The 25,382-nt window shown below is 49.2% G+C and overlaps 1 protein-coding gene across 16 annotated transcripts in view; it reads right to left on the reverse strand.

The window, feature by feature from the left end:
- DOCK7 (dedicator of cytokinesis 7) overlaps positions 1–22,402 on the reverse strand; it is a 92,592-nt gene extending 70,190 nt beyond the window's left edge. For 11 of the 16 annotated variants that reach the window (XM_032118612.1, XM_032118609.1, XM_032118614.1 and 8 more), the window contains exons 1-4: positions 22,302–22,402; positions 13,808–13,913; positions 244–419; positions 76–144 (exon numbers count right to left, since the gene is read on the reverse strand). In XM_032118612.1, the coding sequence (XP_031974503.1) occupies positions 76–144; positions 244–419; positions 13,808–13,913; positions 22,302–22,339 (389 nt within the window). In that variant the 5' untranslated portion in view covers positions 22,340–22,402. The remainder of the gene's footprint in view (positions 1–75; positions 145–243; positions 420–13,807; positions 13,914–22,301) is intronic. The other 5 variants (XM_032118616.1, XM_032118615.1, XM_032118611.1 and 2 more) reach the window with 1 other exon arrangement.
- Between the last annotated feature and the right edge of the window lie 2,980 nt (positions 22,403–25,382).

Raw genomic sequence — 25,382 nt, forward strand, 5'->3', positions numbered from 1 at the left:
TTTTGAGCCTCCTTACAGCACTAAGCCACAACTTAAATATGAACTGAAGGTGACGAACACCACAGGGGAACTCACTTCCTGTTCACGATCGCCCAGTCCTCCGTGTAACTCCTGACACAGTCCCTCACGTGAGGGTCCATCTCGCTGTGAAAACAATAAAAAACAAGAATCACAGAGATCATGATGATTTCCTAAACACATATTTAATTCCCTGGAGCATCACCATGTCACCTCCTATCCCACCTCTCCTCGGGCACAGCCGACACGAGCGTCCGGCACTCCCGTGGGGTGTAAACCACCTCGATGTCATCGGGGGGAAACTCCAGCAGGTCCCGCAGGGGCCCCGACTCCACGGCCAGAGGGTGGGTGATGAGATAGTCCTCCAGGTCCACGGGGTCCACAGCTTCTGTGAGAGGCACCTGGGAATACACAAACCACCACAGGGTCTTAAACCAAGGTGAAAGAATAAAGAAAAATCACACGCGCATCTTCTGCTCTCTTTTTTAAACCAGTTCTTCTGCCTCGTTGAGGAATTTGATGCAACATCAGGTGATTAACCCCAGTGGTGTTAACCTCAGCTAACACACATCACAGAGCTGGTTTTCATGTCTTATCTTTTATCTGATATTCCTCTGCATATTTCTGTGGTGCGTACCATCACCACCTAAAAAATACAACTTGAGCCAGAAAAGGCTACATCTATTTTCATGAAATTCAACAAAAGAAAACTTAGTACTTTATTTCCCATGTATCTGACCCTGGATTTGTTTTTACCAGGCTCTGATCACAAAGGGAACCTTGACCCTGATCCAAGATGCAGGATCCCCTCCTCCCTCAGGCACGGCCCCCAGCCAGGAATCCAGAGCAAGGCCTGATTTACCAGGAACTCAGGCAGCCACACCACCCTGAACACCAACATTATTTTGAATTAAACCACCTCTCTGAGGAACACAAAACACAATGTTCACCTACGGCAGGTACAAGTTTAACCACCTCTTCTCCCTGATATTAGAGCCTTTAGTGCCACGATGACTCTGCCCATGCCACGAAGGGACTCTGCCCTCAATAAAATGGATCCTTAAAAATCATCTTTACTGGGCATAAAGCCCTTACCTGAAGCACAAGGAATGACTGAACACGTGCAGGAAAACAGTAGATTTCACTGGCAGTGCTGATCTCACCATCCTGAGCTTTTTTTAGATACATGAAAGGAAAATTTGCATAAACTGGATACATACTCACATTGCATAACTTGTATTTTTACATATTACATTATATAAATACATATAAATATTCTGATATGAGATCATTATGCTATGAGGCTATACATAAACATAGACATTAAGAAAATGAAACACTAAAAACAAGTTTGGAGGAAGCTGTCTCTACAGCAACTGACAGATTTCCTAGAATTCCCTGGCACATGCCAGCAAGGCTGAGTGTTTTAACAAGAGTCACAAAAACACATCCAAATTCAGCAGTTTTCTCTACTAACTTCCCCTTTCCTGTCATCCAGATGATTTCTGTGGGACAGGGAACTACCCTGTAGCTTGTGTTGGAGATGACTTTAAAAAGAACACTTAGTACTTCAGTTTTAAAAGTGCTTCCCGAAAATATTGCTATACAAATCCCAAATTCCAGTTTTAAAACTATTGCCAATGAGTTCTGAAATGAATCAACTTTTTATTCAAGGAAAAGGACTTGGCTAACATAGAGGGTACTGAAAGAATCTCCCCACCACAACCAACCTCAATGAATACTGCAATTTTCTTAGAAGGCAAATCCCTCCAGCAGGAAACCGGCGTGACTCCAAGGAAGACAGGGGAGTTGGACCAGCTGACTTTTTGCCAGATAAGAATCTGGTTCACCAAAAAACATGTGATGTCTAGAAACTTGGTATTTGGTTCTGCAATTTAGGTAAAATAAACAAACTAATTTCTGTGTAAAGAAGTATCAAAAGAGTCATAGAAAGGTTGGAAGGGACCTTAAAGACCAGCAAGTTCCAAATCTCTGCCATGGGCATTCTCACTAGAAAATGACCGTTATGTATTTAACTCTGACCCCATAACCTTTTCTCCCCCTTCTAATCCTGAACTCTTGAAATGGACTCAAAGTATGTGATTTTGGAGAACTTTTGAAAATACAAACCAAATACTTTTCCCTGTTTTCATCGCTGCAACGCTCACGATGAGCAGAACTTGTCACTGCTCCTTCCCACATCACAGCTGACACATCACCACCTCACCCAGTTCCTTACAAACAGACAGACCAGCTCCATTTGGCACAAGATCCCTGACAAATGTACAGCACTGAGGGGTGACAGCTTTTCCTTAAGGAATCGCTACAAGTGCCTGTTTGTTCACAACTGCTGCAAACTTCCACTGCCGCTCTGCGTCACGTCGCCCCTTCCACTGACAAACCTCAGAACTAAAGAGGAGGAACCACCCAGGAATGGACACTCCTTGCAAATGAAGATAAAAGTAACAAAATCACTGGGCAAAAGCCCCAGAGGCAGTGGATGTCCAGAAGTGCTGGGAAAAGCACCCCCTTCGCATCCTCCCGTGGCCAGTCCAGAGCTCCATCCATGCAGCAATGCTGCTCCATGCTGGACACTGGCAGCACCTCCCAGAAGGGTAAGGAAGCCTCAGAGGGTGATTTAAAGCTGCTTAGCTGACCCTATTTTTAAGCCCTAACATTTTAAGACTTACTTTTATTCTTCCTTCTGACCTCCCTTCCACACTGGCAGCTCCAAAGCTGAGGGATCTTCCAAAAGTGAGCTGCCCGTGCAAGTGTTGTGTTTTAATCTGCACAAACTCATTTACCTGTGATTCTCTAACACACAGGAACCTTTCCCTCCTCCCTTCCAATCTTTCCACTCCACTCATCCTGATCAACAGAATTACAAAAAGATGAGGAAAAACCCCTGTATTAAAGCAGAGCTGAGGGGGACATGCAGGACTGAGGGCATGAGACTGTCACAGCCCAAAACACGCTATGTCTCCTCATCCCTGGCATGCCACATCTCAAATTCCCCTTGTCCAACAGGAGCATTGTAATGTGTTGGCCAGGAGATGAATGAACTGGCTATGCCAGTTGAAAATCACCCAATCCAGACAGGCAGGCAGCGCTTAGGGGCTCTCCGTGCGCTCCGGGGGTTTCCGAGCCCTTCACACACCTCAGGATTAGGCCCAAGGTTGCACTTCACAATTTTCCAGTTTGTCTCTTCGAGTAACTATTGTACCATGAAGATGTAAACAAACATAAAAGTCAAACCCAGAGGCCTGTGTTAGACTCACCATCTGTGCAGCCAGAAATACTGTCTAGCACCTGAGTAAACAGGCCAAACATAAATTCATGGGTATGGAGAGCAACTACTTGGTGTCAGACTATTGGCAGATAAAAGGCAAGCACATTATTTTAGGCTTCAGATATTTGTGGGGGAAGAAGTGATGGAAGAGGAGGAGGAGGAAAGAAGGATGAATAAATGCACCAGAAGGAAAATTAACCTAAAAGATGTCCCCATGTGTGAGCAGAACCACAAGAGTTCCTCTCACAGCTCTGTCAATGGTTTAACCTTTCCCCTGCCCTGCTTCATGCTCCAGCATCGCTCCAAAGGTGTGGATGGGGACAAGGACACACAAAATACCAAGGGCTATGCCTGTGTCACCTGGCCAAAGCATCAGTCACCTGAAATTGCCACACAAACCCATCAGGTGAAACGTGCACACTGGAGGAGTTGGACAAGCCCAGATAAATACCAGGTTACCCAATCTCATCATCCCAACCTCATCATCCCAACCTCACTGCTGCTGGAGAGGCAGAACCTGCTCTGTCATCTCACCTCCAGCCCAGCTGACCTCCTGTGGCACCAGGAAAAACAAGGAGGCACCCAACAGCTGTTTCCTCTGGCCTGCAGGATGGTGACACTTTGGGACAGCTGATCTCAACTATCAAAGAATTGCCAGTCCCAGCAGCTGCACGTGAAAAGGTTTGAAATGCGCTGCAGCAGGAAGGGGGAACAGCTGAGCAGGAGAAAGCTGTGCTCTCCCACAGCCCTGCATGCTGGCAGCCTGCAGACACAGCCATCTTCAGTGCATCTTCATCCTGCTCCCAGGAAAAGCCTTCTCCATTCCTCCTGACAGCTCTGGGGAAGTAACAGTAGGTGTCTCCTCCACAAAACACAGCCAGTTCTTCTTCACTGGACTTTCAGAGGCAGAAGAACAACTCCAGTCAAGTATTTGCAAACGTGCAGTCCACCAACCAACTGGCTAATCACAGAATCCCAGAGTGGTTTGTGCTGCAAGGGACCTTAAAGCTCATCCTGTTTCAACCCTGACACCTTCCACTATCCCAGGTTGCTCCAGGCCCCATCCAACCTGGCTTTGGACACTTCCAGGGATCCAGGGGCAGCCACAGCTTCTCTTGGCACCCTGTGCCAGGGCCTCACCACTCTCAGAGTCAGGAATTTCTTCTTAGTATCTCATTTGAATTTCTCCTCTCTTAGTTTGAAACCATCCTCCCTATCACTGTCTGCCTGTGTAAAAAGTCACTCTCCTTATTTTTTGTACGTCCCCTTTAAGTACTGAGAGGCCTCAGTGTGGTCTCCCCTAATAAACCTAAAGGGGAATTCTGGAGTGTTACTGCAAGAAATCCTTGCCAGGGGGTCTATTTCTGTTGGGTTTATTAAGACCCTCCAGAAACCAAACTCTGCGAGAGCCCTGAGCATTTTCCCCACTAGGACTAGAGAATAATGTAAATTAATGGCAAACACATGCCAAAAATATGTAAAGGAAACCTGCTCCCAGAATTGCTGCTCTTTTAAAAAAATACTCTTTGATTTTGTGCAGGCTGTAATTACAGATGAAATTTTGGACAACCTTTCAGACAATTCCCTAACACGGTTTTCACCCAGTGTTTATCCCAGGATCAGGCACTGCAGCCTCACTCATGGCAAGCACTGTCCTGGTGCTATTTAAGTCTACAGGAGGACTACATGGGGGGAAAGGGCAGCTCAGGATGAGTAAGAGGGGCATAACCTGCTCCCTGCCAACATAAACACTGTGTTTATCACAGTACTGATACACTGAAAGTACGGAAGAAATCAGACAGGACTCCCTCTCTCAGACTTACAATTACCCAAATCAAACCCCTCACCTGGAAATAACAATTCTGCATGTCCTTAACATGACCACAGACATGTTCAATCAGTTAACTCAGGCACCAGCCTGTTTGATTTGGCTTCTCTAACCCATTGAACAGGCAGTTTCTAGAGGTGCACCTGTGTTGCTGCAGTTCTGGCTCTCAGCACCTGCAGGACAAACCCTTATTTCAAAGGTTTACAGCTCTCATACAACAGGGACACTCAAGCTTTCTTCTTTAAGGTTGTGTTATTCTTCACTGTTACATCCCCTTAAAAGCTGGAAAATAAAACTGTGTTCCCTATCGACTTTGCCCTTCTCCAGACAGCAAACATTGTATTTTTGTGGAGTTTTAGTGCACATGTCTCTGTCCTATTTATTTCCTTCTTTTGAGCACCTACCTGGATCATCATCATCACTTACAAAAGCACCTGCACAAATCTGCAGGAGCCTCAGTGAGGGGATGTGGCATCCCTCCACGGAGGGTAACACAAACTTGCACTCACTTCAGCCAAGCATCCCAAGGACACGGGAACAAAGGGATAACTTGCAGGGAAAGCTACACCTAGGGCACCACGCTGCAAAGCTCACACAAGGAAACAAAAAATACAATGCAGAGGTCAGGTTTGTACAAGAGCTGCTCTGTTGTGGCATTCCTGGGAACAGCCTGGACAGCCTGCCCCTTGTTCCCCACCTTCCTGAGCCATTTACACCTGTGCAGGTACCTGAAGATTCAAGATCTGCTCTCCTGGGCACTGCACAGCAGCTCAGTACTGGAGCTCAGTAACAACTAGGGCAGAAAAAGGGACAATTATTATCTCCATCTCACAGGGACTGAGTGAAGCACAGTTCCCTGACATCCACAAGCATTCCCAGTTTTGCCTGGGGGATTTTAGCCCATCCCTTCCCTAAACAAACAGCTGGGCACAGGGGATATTTGCCCAGCTCACAAGTGCTGTCCTGAGCACCATGATGAGTCTCATGGGACACTCTGGAAGCAACACACTCAAATGCCAGCTGTGATTCTGCAGACTTTCCCAGCCTGTGTATGACAGCACAGCCATGGAAAACAACATTCCCTCACATTTCCTTCTCCCTGCCTCACCTCTGCCCTCCCAAGATGCCCAATCTCACAGGGAGCCCCAAGAGCACTGAGAGGTTATGATGGGACAGCTTGGCAGGGTGCATCTGGCACAACAAGGATTTGAACCCAAGCTGCTGTGGCCCAATTCAAGCCAAATTTTCCCTTTATCTCAAATGAGATGCATAATTCCCAAGGGCAGAGACTCAGCCCCTGTGAGGATCACAGCACAATTGAGGGCTCTGTAAAAATGACAACGGGAAAGCGTGGAAGGTTGTACCTCCTGCCTCCTGTGTGGGAGTAAAACCCCCTGTGAGGATCCGATAAGGGACCTTGAAAAATTAACCTTGTAGAGAGCTCCTCATCACAGGGAGGATCCTGACTGCTATTTTTACTTGGCAGCTAAAGCACTTCTTCAAAATCAGGGTGATATTTCTTGCCAATTTTGAAATCAGGACAAAGTTCCATCTTAACTTCAATACCTCCTTAAATATTAAGCAATTTATAACGTGCTAAAACTGCAACAGATTGTGCCAAAGCTCCAAATTCTAAATTAATACCGACTTCCCACCCACCACCTTCCCTGGGCAAAATCTTGGAAGGCCAGAAGCAGCAGATTAACATTTCAAAGCTGAGCCCCAGCCTTCTCTCAGCTATCTCTGGGTCTCCAGGGCAAACAGTCACTTCCCTTGCTGAGCAGTCAGGAATGCAGATGGCCTCTTCTTGCTGTGGCAAAACCCTGTCACCCTTAAAGGGATACTGGTATCTCAGGGAACAGGAGTCAAATCTGATGTACTGGAAGGACTCAGAATAAATCTGAGAATGAAGGAAATGTAATATGCTAAAAAAAAAAAAATCACAATTTGCAGGCAGGTTAAAGAAGGTAACAGTTTAAAGAAATAAGCTTGCTAATCAGAGGCACTAGATTTAAGTGTGAACTACAGGCAAGTCACTCTAAGAGGTTTTGAAACATGAGCATTGTAATATTAACCACTGACAACACTCAAGTCATGAAAAAACATGTTTTACTTGCAAAAATGACATTTTCTTTCAACTAAGCACTCCAAAAATAATCCAAATGGATCCAAATTCAAAGACTCACATATCTGTCTACTGCCATCCCTGCATTTCAGAAAACCCATACTCCTGATTTCCTTAGCCTGATGACTGGTGAGCCCAGAGAACTCCTGCCTTTCATTTCTTGGCTGCATTTATAATACATGGAAATATTCAAATGAACCAAGGAGATTCCTAGGCAATCTCTGCTTTCCATCAACCACATACAGCTCCCAAGCTTCACCAAGGATGACACCTCCCCAGCCATAAGTGCAGTCATTACCTCCCCACTGCCTCTGGAATGCAGTTCCCTATCTCCTGCTTTGTTCTGGCTCTTACTCCTTCTTTTGCATCATGTTCTGTGAGATGCCATTACCACAGAGAGCAGCTGATTAAAGTCCTTTATTTCAAATTGCAATTGTGCTGTAAGCATTCTCTGTGTCTGAAACCTCCATCTTTAGCATGTGAGAATATTCAGTATTAAGTTCTGGATTCTGTGAGATCTGCAGTGTGTGTCAAGTTCTACCACAATGCTTGAGTTAGAAAAAGCCTCTAATGAAAGGAAATGGATTCCCCATCCCTGGAAGTGTCTGAGGCCAAGCTGGATGGGGCTTGGAGCAACCTGGGATAGGGGAAGGTGTCCCTGCCCATGGCAGGGAGTGGAATAGGATGAGCTTCAAGGTCCTTCCAACCCAAACCAGTGTGGGATTCTGTGAAATGATTACAAATACACCTACCTAAAGAAGGATCCTACATGGAACAAGTAACAGCCAGTCCCAAAACCAGTGAGATGCTTTATGTACAAATACTGCCAGGTTATTTGCTATGATAACTGGTTGCTAATGTAGGAAGCCATCTGGGTATAGAAATATTAATATTAATCAGAGATTAATTAGTTATCTGGGAATACTAAAGCAATTTCTTACCAAACCTAGAAAGACACGAGTTATGCCTCCAAGGACGGGTAAGAAGACAAGATCTTTGATGACTAAGAATTGAGCAATTTCACCAGGAGTATTTGGAGAACACAAAGACTGATATAGAAAATGCAGGTGCTGAGACTCATCTCAAAGAGTTTCCCTCTGATAAACTGTGACAAAACTGAAAGCAAAAACTGAGACAGCAGCAGAGAAATGAAAAAGCCAAACAGTTTGACCAGAGATTGCAGAAAAATCAAACTTCTCACTTTTGGCAGGAATGTCACATCAGCTCAGTGGAGACGGACCCCTCCGGACCCTCGGCGCTCACACAGGCAGACCCTGGTGGCTCTGAGCCCTGGTGGCTCTGAGCCCTGGCAACCACGGACACGCTCTCCTGAGTGGGAAATACTTGGCACAGCCACCTCTCAATTCCCAGGGGACAATTTATCCCCTGCATGGATGGATTCACCAAGAGACAGGCGAGGAGCCGGCGCTGGCGTCACGCAGAGCTGCCCGGGCTGCTCAGTGCCCTTGGACACTCCCAGGGATGGGGCAGCCTCAGGGCAGCCTGTGCCAGGGCCTCATCACCCTCTGAGGGGAGAAATTCTCCTAACATCCAACCTCTGGCACTGGGAAGCCATTCCCTGTGTCCTGTCCCTCCAGGCCTTGTCCTCAGTCCCTCTCCAGCTCTCCTGGAGCCCCTTCAGGCCCTGGAAGGGGCTCTGAGCTCTCCCTGGAGCCTTCTCCTCTCCAGGTGAGCACCCCCAGCTCTGCCAGCCTGTTTATTAACAATTACTCGGTATAATATCATTGAGTTAAGAGTATTTATCTCTGCTAGCATGTGAACTGTTTAAGTTCTGATACTGTGAACTGATTCTAGTGGACACCAGACTCACCAAGAAAGATAAAACACTCCTGACCTTTGCAACAGGGCTCACTGCTGACTTCAGCAATAGAATGGGAGCAGTTTTAATGTCCTACAGAAAGTGCCTGCACCAGAGCAGAGCTAACTGTGAGCAGTCCCCAAGGGGAGGAGGCAGGGAAGAGGATGTGGATGCCTCTCCCATCCTCCCCTGTCTGATGAGGATAGACCATTGAGCCAGGCAGGGCAAAACCTCCAGGAAACCCATATAATGGGAGGCACTCTTCAGCCTTCATCAGGCCTGAGACAGCAGAAAGACTTGGCTCATTTTCCTTTTCAAATTTTGGTGATAAAACTACTTGGCTCTGAACGCTCCAAAACGCCCTTTTCTGTGCCACATAGGACATTGTCATGTTTTCCCTTGCTGTGCTTCCCACTCATTTGCACAAATCACCTTTTCTTCTTCTCCTAAATTACATTAAAATAAACAATGGAAATATACAAAGGAACCTATATTCTCTTATTGAATAATTAGATGCTATCTTTGAATACATGGCCAAAGTCTGACATCCAATAAATCCAAGACAAAGCCTCAATTAGCCCAGATAATGCCCATAAAGCCAGCAGTGCTTTACAAAGATATGTAAATGTCAGCACCTTCATTTTACAGGGAGAAAATGGAGTGCTGAGAGCAGACATGGTCAGATCACATCACATCCAAGAATCCAGATCCCTTTATTCCCAGACTAATTAGTATCTCTTATAACAGTGTTCCTTTAAATACTAACAATCCTCTCTGCTGTAACATACATCAACAGACAGGAAATATTACCCCAATCCCTTGGAAAAAGCTGTGATTTTTCTATAAAACAACTGAATGTACATTCATTCTGCTTATCTGCAAGTTTTGTAAAAAGCTGCTCTTCTAATTAAATCAAAAAATCATTAAGGTTGGAAATGTCCTCCAAGATCAAGTCCAAACTTTGACTGAACACCACCTGGTCAACCAGACCATTGCACTGAGTGCCATGTCCACCTATTAAAATATACCTCTAAAGATGTAAAGAAATAGAAAAAAGAGACCTGTAAAGATTTTTTAAAAATTAAGAGAACTTTTTCTTGGGGGGAAAAAAAAAAAAACTATCAAGCTTTGGACAACAGCCAAAAACATTTCAACAATTATCCTTGGCAGTCAAAAGTGAAAAAAAAGTCCAAGATTTTATAAGTCTTTATCTACTTTTAGCAGACAGAGTTAACTGGCACAAGGAGCTGCTCCACAGAAAAAACAAACTCGGGAAGAAAAGAAAGTGGTTAGTCATGAGGGATCATAATGGCCCATAGTAAACAGTCCAGTTCATCAAACAAACAGAGCAAATTCCCCATCCTGCAAGATGCTGGGGAATTCTCCCAGAAGAAGTGCAGGCTCTCTGCTTTCACCCAGTGGGGCTGGTGGTGAGAAGCACCAGCTCCCAGCAGGGAATACTGAACTCTGGAGGAACCCAGGATGAGCAGAGCACATGGCTTCCAACCCAGAGCACACCCAGCAAGGTGCAAATGCACACTCCATTCACCAGTGGGCTTGGAGAGACTTGCAAAAATCACTTCAAAAAAATCAACCCTCCTTCATGGAACTCTCTGAGCTCACAGCTCCTACTCCCCAACAGCAAACTGTCAGTGCCTTCTGTTATGGGTTGCAAAAATAAAAGCTCAGAGCTGCAGGGACTGCATCCTGCCAGGAGTCCCAGCCTGGCACGCTGGGTTACACAGGAAAAGCCTCTGAGGGCCTTGGACCTGTGTCTGGGGTTTGAGGAATGTGCAATTAAAATCAGCTGCTCCTGAAGTGGCAGAAGGGTGGAGGCTGACAATAATAAACTCATTTGAAAGCAGTGTCTTCTCCCCAGCTCTACCAGTTACCAAATTAGAAACAGTTCTGGCAGCATTTTGTCTGCTGCTTGTGAGGCAAAAAGGAAGAGACTTGCTAAAATTCAGCTGACAGGTTTTTGCATTTATCCCAGGTTCAACCACGGGCAAATCTGTGGAGTGAGGAACATCCCTGCACTGGCTTCAGCTGACAAGAAACAAAAGGCCCAAGCAAGCACAGAGCTGAGGACTCTTCATTCACAAAAACCTCCATTTTTCCATAAAAATATCTCCACTGATAAGACTCTCAGACAAACTATCATAAGCAGCTGCTGTTGGCAACTGTCAGAGAATCAGTGCTGACCTTGTCTGGACCAGAATTACCTCACCACAACGAGCAAGATGGGCATGAGAGACCACATCTGCACAATCACTTCAGTTGTAGAACCATGGAATATCCTGAGTTGGAAGGGATCCACAAGGATCATCCAATCCAACTCCTGGCCCTGCACAGGACAACCCCAACAATCCCACCCTGTGCCTGAGAGCGTTGGCCAAATATTTCTTGAACTCTGGCAGGCTGGAGCCCCCCCAGTCCCAAGGTGCTGCCATTGTGGAGATACTGAAACTCAATCACACAACATTTTAGCAGGAATTTCCTATTCACTCCCATACTACATGCCCTACTTCAGGCTTTTAAACCAGTGTGGCTACACAGAACTGAACTCTTCCAGAGCAAACACAGCTTCACACAGCGATGCTTTCCCTCTGCATAATGCTGATTATCAAACCAGGCCAGGCAGGCACAGCAGATCCTGATGGATGCCTCGGGGAGACAAATTAACCCAAAATTCAGACAAGCAAACCTCTGTCGTATTCTGCAGCCTCAGGATACAGACTCATGACTTAACTAAGTAGACTTTTCCTACAGACTATCTCCTACAAACCATCACCCCGTGTTAATCAGGCCTCTGCAGAGCATCTCTGCTCAACACTGAATTTCATGTGACAAACTGGGAGCTTATCACAGCAGCCATCACACAATGCAGTTTGATAGGAAAAGCTCAGAGCCTGCTTCCAGCCAGCATGACCTTTTCCAGCTTTTTTACAGATTCTTGCATATATTTACTAGCAAACAGCACGGCAAGAGGATAATGAGAGCTGCTGACAATACCATGACCAACAAGTGTGATGCTGTATCAAAAACTGCATGTGAAGATCAACAGGACTGAAGCTTTGAGCATGAATTTGGTTGACGGCAGAATGGAAAAACCTTAAAAACAGGAGGAAAAAGTGGAAGAGACAATTCAGAGTGAAAGGAGGTGACACGAGGAAAAACTGATCAAAAACATGGCTGGGTGAGGAGCAGCCTGGAGAAGTTCAGAGAAGACATCTCACTTTATGGGAGTAGAAAGGCAATTCAGCCAACTCCTTCCAAGATGAAACCACAGGTGAGACAAGTGAGGCACAGCAGCTGCTGGGATGGACATCCCATGCGAGTGCAATCCTCAGCTGTGCAGTGCTGCAGGGAAGTGCAGTCAGTGACCCTGAGTGCTCCACACACCGCTAATAGCAGGGGTCCCTCCCTATTCTAATGCTGGATTATGCAAAAGACCATCCAGAACTGCCAAGTCAGGGCTTTGCATTATCACTGCACAGCCCAGCAGAGCCACTGAGATAAGGCATTAGCATTAGCAGCAGCTCTCATTAACCCGTCTATCATTAACCCTTCTACCATTAACCCTTCTCATTAATCCTCCTCCGTGCTCAGTCCCCACCACGCTGGGCACCAGCTGACAGATCAGCCTTCTGCTCTCCCTGTGCTCCTGGGAATGACAGGAATTCCAGCCCTCCTCCATCCCCAGTGCCTCTGGCACAGCCAGATCTCCTCAGAGATGAAGTTTGTGCCCGCAGTGAAGTCACTTTTCTGAGCTAGAGGTCAGCCTGGAGATCCCTTTAGAGGTGACACTCAGCTCTGAGGATGCGTTTGTGCTCCACAGGAGGAAGCTTTAACAGGTTACATTGGACATGAAGCAGAGGGAATTCCCATGAACTCACTCCCACAATCCCAGGAACTGAGGAAACACTACAGGACCCTACTCCAAAGAGAAGAACTCTTGTAAACTCACAACACTTGCACAATCGAACTCAGGGCACATCTCCAGCCCTGCCTGACCTAACCACCCCTCTCTGAAGAAAACAAGATGCTCTAATATTTGTTTTCCAAGTTGACTGCTGCAAAAGGAACTGCTGTGACCTGAAGCAAGACCCCAAATCAAACATTTCCAGCCTGAAAAAGTTTGCTGCACTCTTGAAATGTTGACCACAATAAATCTGGAAGGTTACTGGTAGGCCATGCAAGAAAGTCTGACTTCAGAAAGGGTGATTCTGACAATGCAGCTCTTCAAAGTGTATTTTACTTACTTGTAAGTAAATATACATTCCTGAGGAATAACCCCACTCAACTTGCACAATAATATTTAAAATACTTCAGAAGAGTAGAGGAGTCGCTTTGGTCCTGCTCTCAAGAGTGACAAGGACAGGAAAACAGCAACCTGAAGTGCAGGAGCTTGCAAAGAGCTCTCCATGCAGAGAACCACACACACATGGAATTTAATGCCCAATCCAGGCTGTTTGGGGATAAAACAATGAATACCTGCTCAAGTGAGCTCCTTGTCCTACAAAGATTCTGCAGAAACACAAACTCCCAGCCACACCAACTGATTTGCAACACAGAAATCCCCAAAATTAGTGGGTTTTGCATGGAATTTTTTCCTCTGTGTTATCAGGGCCGCTTACATCAACAACGTGTCAGCACTGAGTCTCTTCCCAAATGGTAAAATGACTGTGGACAGCATGCTCAGCAATCCCTGCTCCAGGCATGACTTACAGTGGTGTGATGAGAGACGCTGCCTCCGATGTTGAGGTTCTTGAGGAGCTGAGGGGAGCCTCCATACTGCCCCGAGATCTGCTTCCTGACCTCGGCTGCCACGGTCCTGGAATGAGACAGGGACAGAGTTATCTCTGAGAGGGACATGGGGATGGATCAGATCCACCTCCCTGTGCTGTGCTGAGACACTCACTCACTGGAATAAGGGTGTCACCACCTGCTGGGAACAGATCCTGCATAATGGATTCCCAGGAATCACAGAGCTCTCACAAGGCTGCAGATACACATTTTTAACAGCAATTAATTGTTTTTTCTCCTGTTGTGAACTGCTCTTCTGTGCACATCTGTGGCAATAAAATGCACGTGACCCCAAGCACAAATTAACTTGTTCCCAGCAGGCTCTTCCAAGGAAAGCTCTTCTCCAGAGTTCTCCTCACCCTTCAGCAGTTCCTGGTCACACAGCTGCTCCTGTACTCTGCATTTTCATCCATCATTTTGGGGGTTTGCAATCCCAGTCAGATAAAGGACCAGGAAACAAACGACTGGGTCAGAACAAAAAGGTGTTTCCCTTTCCGTGTAGGAAAGGCAAAGGTGGGATGACGGTGACAAGCAGAGGAAACACTGGCACAATGCCATGTGTCTCTGCCAGAGAGAAATTCCACCACGGGGTAATTTTCTCACCAGGAATGGAAAACACAGAGCAGCCCTTCCATGCCTGGAGGGTGACAGCTGTGACCCTCCAGGGTTCTCTGTTTTGGCTAAAGAGCCACATTGTCACTGCTAAGGCTGAAAACACAGCAGGTAGGTAAAGCCACCTGGAGGGGGAAGGAAGAGCACGGCAGAGAGGGAAATGCTGATGGCCAGGGACTGTCTAAACAAAGCCATGGGTCCAGCCCTAGCACAGCCATCCACAGCTCTCCTCCTGTATCCCAGCAGGAAGCTGCAGCTCCTCTCAGCAGGGATAGCCAAACTTCAGAGTAGGGTGGAAATGGTTTTGTTCCAAAGGCAAACCAAAAACCCAGATTCCTTCCACAAACAAACTGTTTTGCTGAAAAGCTGCTGTGTACTCCTGGCCTACAGGACCTCACCAACATGAATGCTCCCCTCTAGGAGTCAAAACCCAATTTATTAGTGACAAACCCACCCCAAGTGTCATTCACCACATCACAGCACTGCTGGCAGCTCTGGCTCCCAGAGCCAATTCCCAGCTCCAGGGAGACACTAACCAGCCCCTAAGGTAGATGAAGAGGCTGCAAGGACAGGGGTGGCTTTTTTCTGCTCCATCAGTGATCTTTGAGCATCCTCATGGCTAAGAGACTCCTGATCTCACCATGGGACTGTGCTGTGTATCAGCACGAGCTGCTGGAATCCTGCCAAGGAGATGGTTAAATCTGCCCTAAGCTAAACCTGGACATCAGGATGGGCTCCTGGCTTTGGGACTGCTGGTGGGCAGGAATGAAGGCAGCTGGAGGCAACTGCTGTCAGTGGAAGAGAAGGGAACTCTAAGAGGGAACTGGCTGGGACAATTGAGGCTGCCATGGAGAGCAGATGTTTCCTCAGGCCAGAGGATGGATGTAAGATTAGCTAGAGGAAGCATCATTTTGTCTTTTTTAAAAAGTAGACTGCAGGAGGAAAAAAAATAAAGTTTTATGTATTCTAGCTGCAAGAAGTTATTTCCTTCATGTTTGCCTTTATCCACGGGAGCTGATGTTTTCACTTCTGGAGGGTGGCTTCTGGAAGAAGACCAAGCAGCTCCTGCTGGGGACAGGGAACATCCAGGAAAAGCCCTCTCCCTGTTCCCACCACGTGTGCACACAGACACACGTGAGAGCAAACCATGTGTGCTGCCAGCTTTCATAAGGAAATTTGGAATGGATTAAAATGGCTGCTTGGCATGGAAAACACACCATGCATCTGTGGCTGAGGACTGAGAAGCTTGTCCCCAGGATGCAGACGGGCTCTGCTTTAAACCAGGCTCACTCTGTGTGTTTTTTGTCACTCCTGATGAGGCACAGAGCCTTGGCAGGAAAAATCAGAGCCCAGCACAACACAGGAAAGACTAAAAACCCTTCCCCATTTTCTAGAGGCATTGTTTCCAGATGGGAAGTACAGCCAGAGGAGGGACCCTGTCCTCAGCTGGGGAACCACAGCCATGCCTGTCTCCTCCTGAATCCGTGGATCCCCAGGAACCAGAGGCACCTCCGTGGTCCAACAGGGGAAGAAGGGTGGTGCCACAAAAGGGTGGCACTGATCAGCCATGTTGCTGCTCCATTAATACCTCACTGGATATTGAAAATTCCCCAAAATTCCCCCAAAGCCCGACCACAGAAAGTCAGAACCTCCAATGGGTTTCACCAAGAAATCACCAGTACTCTCAAGTGTGAAGCACTCCTGCCTCTCCAGCTTTCACAAGCACTCATCAAAACTCTCCCCATGTGAAGTAAATACTGTCTGAACCTCAGAATTCAGTGGAGTCTGCAGGAGTTACTGCTATTCATTCCAAGCCTGCAGTCCAATCCACAGCTCAGGCTGATTCTTTCTTGTATCCCTGCTTTGCAGAGGTTTCGGACACCACTTCCCTACTGGAAAGCATCCTGCCTCTGACACTTAGAAACCATCTCCTAAGGTAACCTCATCTCCAAATGTATTTACAGGTGATCTATGCCCATCTGGGTTTGTGGCAGCAGGATCAGGCTCAACAGCCCTCTCCCACTCCTTTCTACCTGCCAGGTATCCCCTCCCAGCCTTTGGGCTCCCTTGATCACCCAATGGCTTTTCTAGAGCTGCTCCAGTTGGGAATCCCATCTTTTAGCAGATGTGCTTCATCCCGATCACTCCCTCCAGAGAAGGAGTGGAACCTTTGGAGAACCCAATGAGTATTTCCCCATTGAGATAACACCTCAGCTGACTACTTTTAGGGCTGCTTCCTCACTGTTTCCTCACAGAGGTTCCCAGTTTCCCTACAACAAATAAGACCTGGTCTAGTGGAAGCGCCCCTGCCCACAGGATGAGCTTTAAGGTCCCTTCCAACCCAAACCATTCCATCAGTCTGTGAACACACTTGCCTTCTCCTCCTCCTGCATTCCCAAAGGCTGTTTGTCCATGACAAACTGTTCACGACCAGCAGTTCATGTTACACTATAACCCTGAACACCATTTCTAACCTAAAACAATGCTGGGGTTACACCAAACCCCATCAGAAAAGAGAAATAAATATTCTCCAAATGTAAAAAAAAAAAAAAAAGAAATTAATTTGGTAGAGCTGAAGAGCCATTAAAGCTTTGATAATTAAAAGGACAAATAAAAAAACTGCCTCTTTAATAACTTATCTAACATTCAACACGTAACCTGGGAACCTCAGACAAACATTCCAGTTAATTACAGCCCACAGCCTCATGAACGTCTGTGTTTAAAGTACATCTTCCCCAGTCACTTCCTTTCTGACCTTCTTCACTGGTTAATTATTGTGTGTGCATGTGGTTCACACAGAAAAAGGAAAAAAAAAAAAAAAACACACAAAGAAGAGGAAGAAAATTCCCCTTGGAACTGGCTCCTAAAGCAAAACAAAACTGGTCATTCTCAAAGTCCTCCAAGCTGCAAATAACAAAATGAAACCATTTGTTTGCACTCCCAGGGTTCTTTACTACACAAAAAATCATTTCTGTTTCTATGTGCCCTGCCTGGTCAAACCCAAAAACTGTTCCTTTTTTTTTTTAACTTTTTTTTTAGCTTAAGCAGCGAACTGGAAATATCAGTTCTTCTTTTTGCCTTCCCAAAAAAAGACTCCACAAGTCATGCCTGGTGATGCCAAGCAAGGTTAGGAACTCTCCCTTTTCCCAGCAAAGGTGGGTCAGGGACAGCCTCGGGTGATGTGAGGAAGCCCTCTCATCCCCACAGCCCTCTCCACTGGGAAAGGACAAGGGAAATTGCTTCTCCCCATCCTGCTAATTAGGGAACTGTTCCTCCTGCCTGTTCTTCACCCTGGGTGTCACGTGCAGGGACTCTACACCCAGGGAGCCTCTGAGAAAGGCAGCCTGGCACAGTGAGGCATCTGCAGCCCCAGCAAAGCTGCCTGTTCTCCCTCGGAGAGAGAAAACTGCATTTACACATCATTTACTTCTTCAAGTGAAAGCATCACCCTCTGTTCAGCCAGCAAGGGCTGGAAGCATCCATCCCACTGACTCACTGTGCTTGGATCTGAATTCCCAAAGCCCAGTGGCACTGGCTGTGTGTGCCACCTCTGCAGAGAGAGGGCCTGGCCCTCTGTGCCCACGTGCTCCAGCTGGGCTGTCCTGCCTGCAGCCCCATCCAGGTGTGAGTCACCATCCAGGGAAGCTCCTGCTGGATGAGGGAACCTGCTCCAGACATCCAGGGAGAGCCCTGGCCTGGAGCCACTCTGCCAGTTCAGCCCTGCACCCAGCCTTCCTCCTAAACCCCAGGTCCTGTTTCCTTCTGAGTGAACTCCTTCCCCTGGGAGTGAAATGGGTTTGATTTACAGCTGAGGAAATGCCCAGCCTGATCCCGACCGCTGCAGGGTGCGTGTGGGTTCCTAAATTAACACAGATGAGCAACAACATGTTCCCTTTTTCCTCACCATTGATTAAAAGAGAAAACATCATACAACGCTGCCTGTGGTGTTCTTCTGATAATATTTGATTATTGAGGCTGAAACTTCACCCCTGAGCTGCAGTGGAGGGAACGAGCTCCCAGGACACCTGACTGTGGAAATCACCACAGCACCGGATCCTGCAGGAGAGCAAAGTCACCCCTCATACTAAAAACACCCAACCACAGAAGGAAGCCTTGGCCAGAGATGCAGCTCTGTAGCACAGCCCTGGAGATAAAGTGTTGTCCCTGCCTTCTCCCTTGCTTGAAGCAGTCAGGGATTTTCTTGGGCTTCCCAGAGCGCTGCCAACTCCCACACGAGACATCCACAGAGGCTGAACAGGGACAGCCAATGGGACTTTTGGAGAGGATGGGAAAGGGATGCTCTGAAATTCCTGTTAAAAATCCTTTCAGTTATCCATGACAGTGTTTTGACAACGCAAATGGCAGCTGGATGTGAGAAGAGAATAAACTGTGATGAATATTCTGCTGTGACCACATTTCTGGCCCGATTTGGTGCTCCTGGGAGCCAGTGACAGCTCTGCTATTGATTTCAGTGGGTGCAGGTTTCACACCATCCCTCTTTACCCTAGGGCTGGGCACAGGAGGCTGTCAGCCCCCCCGACACATCCTTCAGGCAATGTAAAAAACACAAACGCAAATTTAGCCTTCCCAAGTCCCCGTTTTACAGCACCCCATCGGTGTAAAGGGAGCTGCAGCAGAAATAAGATGCTCTGAATGTAGTGAACACAAGTGTTTTCCCCTCAATTCAAATCCATAAAGACAAGCTGTGATTACTCCAGGAATCCCATACAATGTAAGAGCCCTGGATGATGGGGAATTTCCAAGTCACTGAATGTCTGAAAGCAGGATCAGCCCCTGCTGAAGACCCCCCAGCCCTAGAGAGCAGCACCTCACGGGGTTCCTGCTCACATGGAAGCACCTGGACCCACAAGGTGAAAACATTTTTCTCTGGACCCCATTGACAGCTGGGCACAGGAAAACTGAAAATTCTCAGCAAGAGAATGCAGAGCAGTGGTAAAAATGACACTGTTGGGTTTGTGTGAGGCTGATATGCACTGTAAAACAGAGGGCAAGGCAGGTTTAAAGGTTTAAAGGGGGAGTTTTTCTTTCCTTCTGAACTCTGAAAAGCCTGCACACCTTTTCCTCTGCCTGCCCCAGGAAACACTGCAGTGCTGGGATACAACATGCTCCAGTTGCTGGGGCATTCAGGAACTCAGAACTGACCTTTTGCGGGGGGCGGGGGGGGATTTCCACATCCTGCTTCTTTGCCAAGCAGCCCCATATCCAGAAAATGTACTGGGATAACACAACTGGGAACATGAATTGGACACAGGTGGCACTAGAGTTCCTCTGCTCTTACACTGAGATGGAAGCAACAGCCTCTGTGCCACTACAGAAGCATCATGATGCTGCAGAAGGATGTGATCCACTACAGTTTAATAAAAAATTTCCTAACAATTTATCTCCAATTAAAAATTAGCAGCAGTATCAGGCAAGATCTTATGTATTATTAACGCATTATACTATAGTTCAACTCAGGAGTTTCTTCTGATGGAGTCAAGAAGAATTAGTAAGTACCTGTGGTGGCCAAATTCTTGTTTAAATCCATCCCACAAAAACGCAGCAGGACCTAATCATGGAGATACCTTGTAACATAGTCTTAAAAAGATATTTTGAAACTGCTGGGCAATTACTGATAGCCTCTGCCCAACATTTAAAGACTTTGAGGCAATGACCAGGCAGCCATGGCACTGGCATTCTGCACGTGCCCTTGAGGGGCACCACAGTGGCTGAAGAAAGCATAGCAGGTAAATCAAAACTGTGGAACCACATCCCTGGGCTTTCCAAGAAACAGCTCAGCCCATCTCATGTTTGTTTTTAGTTTAGTTTAGTTTAGTTTAGAACCTTGCAGCTGGACTAAAGGAAATTGCCTTGGTGGATCCGAGTGACATCCATTTGAAGCACGGGCTCTCAGGCAAGGCAAGAGCAGCACGGCTATTTCATGTGAATAAGACAAATGCTACGGCTACCTCGATGAGTCAGCCAAACCGGAGGGCAGAGTGTGAAAATGTGAGGGATCTATTCTTCTTGAAACAATGGAACTGGGGAGGGCTTCCAGCAGCCACCAGCACAGCTCTGGGACTTCTGTGCACCGCTTGCTCCAATCTCTCATCCCCTGAAACAGCAACATTCCCAGCAGCACGTTCTGTGCCAGCAGGAGAAGGGCAACAGCCCAGGCTGGGCATCCCCAGGTGCAACATTCTGCCCACAAGCTTTTGCCATCATGTGCACTGGATGTGCAGGCCACGAACCAGGAACATGAGATTTCTCAGAATATGACACTACAACATGGGAAACCCCAGAGAAAACACAATAATCTTCCAAGTGTAAAAGACAGCTGGAGATGCAACAGCCCTGACTTCACTGCAAAGCACCTGGGTCCTTCCATGGGCACAGATGAACCCGACCTGCTTAAAGACCACCTCTGCCCACATACACACACTGGGAAACACATGGAGAGGATCAGATTAGCCCAAAAAGGTGCATAGAGGTGGCACATCTGTGCTACAATCCAATGAACCCTCTGCACCAGGCAGGAGCACTGAGCACCACAGTGGTCACCCCAGGGCCATTTTAGTTAACTTCCTGCTAGGGCTGCACAACTCTGACACTCCGACTCCTAGTGCTTGTCTCTCATGTGACTATTTCTATGACTACAATCAAGAAGCAGGAAAAACGGTCTGGCAGCAAATCCATCTCTCCCCATTCCTTGATCTGTCACATTAACCCCTGGCTAGTGCACATCAAAATGTGCAGAGAACCTGAAGAGAAGAGCAGTGCTTTCAGCTGTTTCCAGATCATGAGTGGGGTGGGACTGATGTCACTCCTCTACCTCCTCTCCAGCCTTTTCCTTTGACCTCCTTTTTCTTTGTCCGTGACCCTTCTCCATCACAGTTTCTCTAACTGCAACTATTTGTACCTACAGCTTCTCACTCAAAGGCATGAAAATGATACTCCTTTTGCTACTGTCCGCAGCCTCCTGAACAGTTCTGGCGGAACTGATGGGTTCTCGCTTTCACTCCACTGCTGGTTACAGGTAGGAGAGGTACCACGGTCACCAAAGGTTACCTGGTCAGACCTGCAGACAGAAAAACTGTTCCTACCTGGAACCACACGCCTAACTCAGAATGTAAATCTGCAGAAACCTGCTACTGGCAGGTAAATTTCTATAAATGCTCCTCTTTAAAAAAATAACAAAACTTTGAGAAATCCAAGGATGCTCAGCACCGCGAGCCTCACGTAGCTCTGCGCGTCCAAGGAGCGGTGCCCCCGCGAACCAGCCCTGCTCACACACAAAAGGAAGGCGCTGGAAAGGAGCTCTCTCTCCATTTTCCAGCCAGGAGGAGGTGGGCGCTCCCCTCCCAGGTGCGGGGCCGGGGCAGCGCCGGGAGGCGGCCGGGGCAGGGCCGGCTCCGGCAGGAAAGCGCCGGGCCGCCCATTGTGCGGCGAGAGGGGCTGCACAAAGCGCCCGGCCGGCCTTTGTTCGCGGGAGCGGAATTCCACGGCTCTTTTCCTCCTCTTTCTCCCTCCCCCGCTTCCCCGCGGGAGCTCCCCCGGGGGAGCGGCCCCGCTCTCGGCGCCCGCTCCGGGCCCTTTGTGGCGGGCGGGGGGGGCCGCGCAGCCCCGCGGCCGCGCTGGGCGGACCCTGCCCGGCGCCCCCGGAGGCCGGCAGGGCGCGGGCGCCCGCGGGCCGCGCCGGGCCCGCTCGCCCCCGGGGCGCGGCAGCGGCGGAGCCCCCGCGGCCGGGCCCGCCCGTCCCCACGCGCGGTGCCGGTGCCGCCGCCAGCCCGGCCGCCCCCGGTACCTGCTGATCTTCTGGGCGAAGGCGCGGCGCTCGGCCATGGCCGCGCTGCGGGCTCCGCGCTGCCGGCCCGGGCAGCGCTCGGCCGCCGTAATGCTCCGCCGAGCCGCGCACTTGAGCGGCGCAGCTCCCACCCCCGGCGCTCGCCGCGCCCGCCGCCTCCTCCCCCTTCCCGCTAGGGGGCCGCTCCTCGCAGATATACGGCGGGGCGGGCGGCCGGCGGGGCGTGACCGCGGCCGGCCCGGTCCTGTCCCCATCCCTATCCCTGTCCCCATCCCCGTCCCCATCCCTATCCCTGTCCCCATCCCCGTCCCCACCCCTGTCCCCATCCCCATCCCTGTCTCTATCTCTGTCCCCATCCCCGTCCCCATCCCTGTCTCTATCCCTGTCCCCATCCCCGTCCCCATCCCTATCCCTGTCCCCATCCCCATCCCCGTCCCCATCCCTATCCCTGTCTCTATCTCTGTCCCCACCCCTGTCCCCATCCCCATCCCCATCTCTATCTCTGTCCCCATCCCCGTCCCCATCCCTGTCTCTATCTCTGTCCCCATCCCTGTCCCCGTCCCCATCCCTGTCTCTATCTCTGTCCCCATCCCCGTCCCCATCCCCATCCCTATCCCTGTCTCTATCTCTGTCCCCATCCCCGTCCCCATCCCCATCCCTGTCTCTATCTCTGTCCCCATCCCCGTCCCCATCCCCATCCCTGTCTCTATCTCTGTCCCCATCCCCGTCCCCATCCCCATCCCTGTCTCTATCTCTGTCCCCAACCCCGTCCCCATCCCCATCCCTGTCTCTATCTCTGTCCCCATCCCCGTCCCCATCCCCATCCCTGTCTCTATCTCTGTCCCCAACCCCGTCCCCATCCCCATCCCTGTCTCTATCTCTGTCCCCATCTCTGTCCCCATCCCGATCCCTGTCTCTATCTCTGTCCTCATCCCTGTCCCCATCCCTGTCCCCGTCCCCATCCCCATCCCTGTCCCTATCCCTGTCTCTATCTCTGTCCCCATCCCCGTCCCCATCCCCATCCCTATCCCTGTCTCTATCTCTGTCCCCATCCCCGTCCCCGTCCCCATCCCCATCCCTGTCTCTATCCCTGTCCCCATCCCCGTCCCCATCCCCATCCCTATCTCTGTCCCCATCCCCATCCCCATCCCTGTCTCTATCTCTGTCCCCATCCCCGTCCCCATCCCCATCCCTGTCCCCATCCCCGTCCCCATCCCCATCCCTGTCCCCATCTCTGTCCCCATCCCGATCCCTGTCTCTATCTCTGTCCCCATCCCTGTCCCCATCTCTGTCCCCATCCCTGTCTCTATCTCTGTCCCCGTCCCCATCCCCATCCCTGTCTCTATCTCTGTCCCCATCCCCGTCCCCATCCCCATCCCTGTCTCTATCTCTGTCCCCATCCCCGTCCCCATCCCCATCCCTATCCCTGTCTCTATCTCTGTCCCCATCCCCGTCCCCGTCCCCATCCCTGTCTCTATCCCTGTCCCCATCCCTGCCCCCATCCCCATCCCCAGGGTCGTGACCCCCACCAGCCTCGGTTTCCCACGCCGAGCGCGTCCCGTCCCCGCCGCGGTGCCGCTTTATTCCCATGTGAAAACAGAGCGGTTGGGGTTGTTCTTGGCACTGATGGGGATTCGCCGGTGGTTTGGGGAAAAGGCTCCTCAGCATCGCTCCCCGGCCCTCAGCCCAAAACTGCTGCCAAAGTCACGTGTGTGCCGACCCCTCGAGCACCAGAATCCCAGGATCACTGGGGTTGGAAAAGCCCTCCAAGACCATCAAATCCAACCTGTGCCCAGTCCCCACCCCCGCCACCAGCCCAGAGCACTGAGTGCCACCTCCAGTCCCTCCTTGGACACCTCCAGGGGTGGGGACCCCAGACAGCCCTGGGCAGCTCCTTCCAATGTCTAATCACCCTTTCTGTGAAGGAATTCTTCCTGATGTCCCTCCTAAAGACCTCACTGAGTGTCATGGGTCTCCATGAAATGGCCAGGTCCCTTGGCCACCTCGTCCCTCTCCAGCATGGCACTAGGACACACCACTGACCACCACAGCCCCACCTGCATGGACAAACAGGGCTCTCAGTCAATCCTGCCCCATATCATACCATCTTTTCCTTCAGAAAGGCTAAAAATTGTCCCTAACGATGATTCAGCGTCTTCAGAGGAAGACTCTACCATCCATCTTCCCATCCAAACATGCCATCATTACCAGTGTCTCCCACCACGTGACGGTTTTGGGGTTATCCTAATGGGAAGAGGAGGTAGAAGGTGGGGAGTTGAAAAAAAAATTACTGTTTTGCAACTTCAAAAAAAGACTGAGCCTAGGACGCAAGCTAGCAGTAACTCCAAGTCCCCGTTACCCGACATATGCTGTCCATTAATCCAAACCAGGGAACTATTAATAGTCACGCAGGAAGTGTCCAAAAGCAGGAGTGTTAATTCCCCCCACTCCATCTGTTTGCATTGTGTGAACGTTTCCCACACACGGAGGACACGAGTCCTTCCCCTCATAGGAGCCACTGATTTCCAGCTGCGTGGAATTCCTCTGCTTTGCTGTTTGCATGTGTTTACACAGGGAATGCCCCAAAATCTGCAAAGATCTCCATGTGTGAGTGATCCCAGTGGATTTAATCAGGCTCTGTGCAGCCACCAAGTGAATCCCAGCACAAAGGTGCTGTCATGTGGCACACACGTGCACACAGATGGAGATCCTGGGAAGCAAAGACCTATTGTAGGCACTGAGAAAGGGATGTTCTTCTCCAAGGGGGAGGGGAGGAAATATCCCACAAATGCCTGCCAAGACAAAAGACTTTTGCTCTGGAGTTGCTGTCTGCGTGTGGAATTGCACACCAGGGAAGTCCCTCACACAGTGTGGGTGGGATAAGCTACTTACCTCCTTACATCCATAGAAATTTTGGGTGTCCCACCTCTGGAAGTGTCCAAGGCCAGGTTGGACAGGGCTTGGAGCATCCTGGGATAGTGGAAGGTGTCCCTGCCCCTGGCAGGGGTGGAACTGGATGAGGTTTCAGGTTCCTTCCAACCCAAACCAGTCTGGGATTCTATGAGCAAAGTCTCACATATG

The sequence above is a fragment of the Corvus moneduloides genome, chromosome 9 (genome assembly GCF_009650955.1).
Source record: "Corvus moneduloides isolate bCorMon1 chromosome 9, bCorMon1.pri, whole genome shotgun sequence".
In the NCBI taxonomy this organism is placed as follows: Eukaryota; Metazoa; Chordata; class Aves; order Passeriformes; family Corvidae; genus Corvus; species Corvus moneduloides.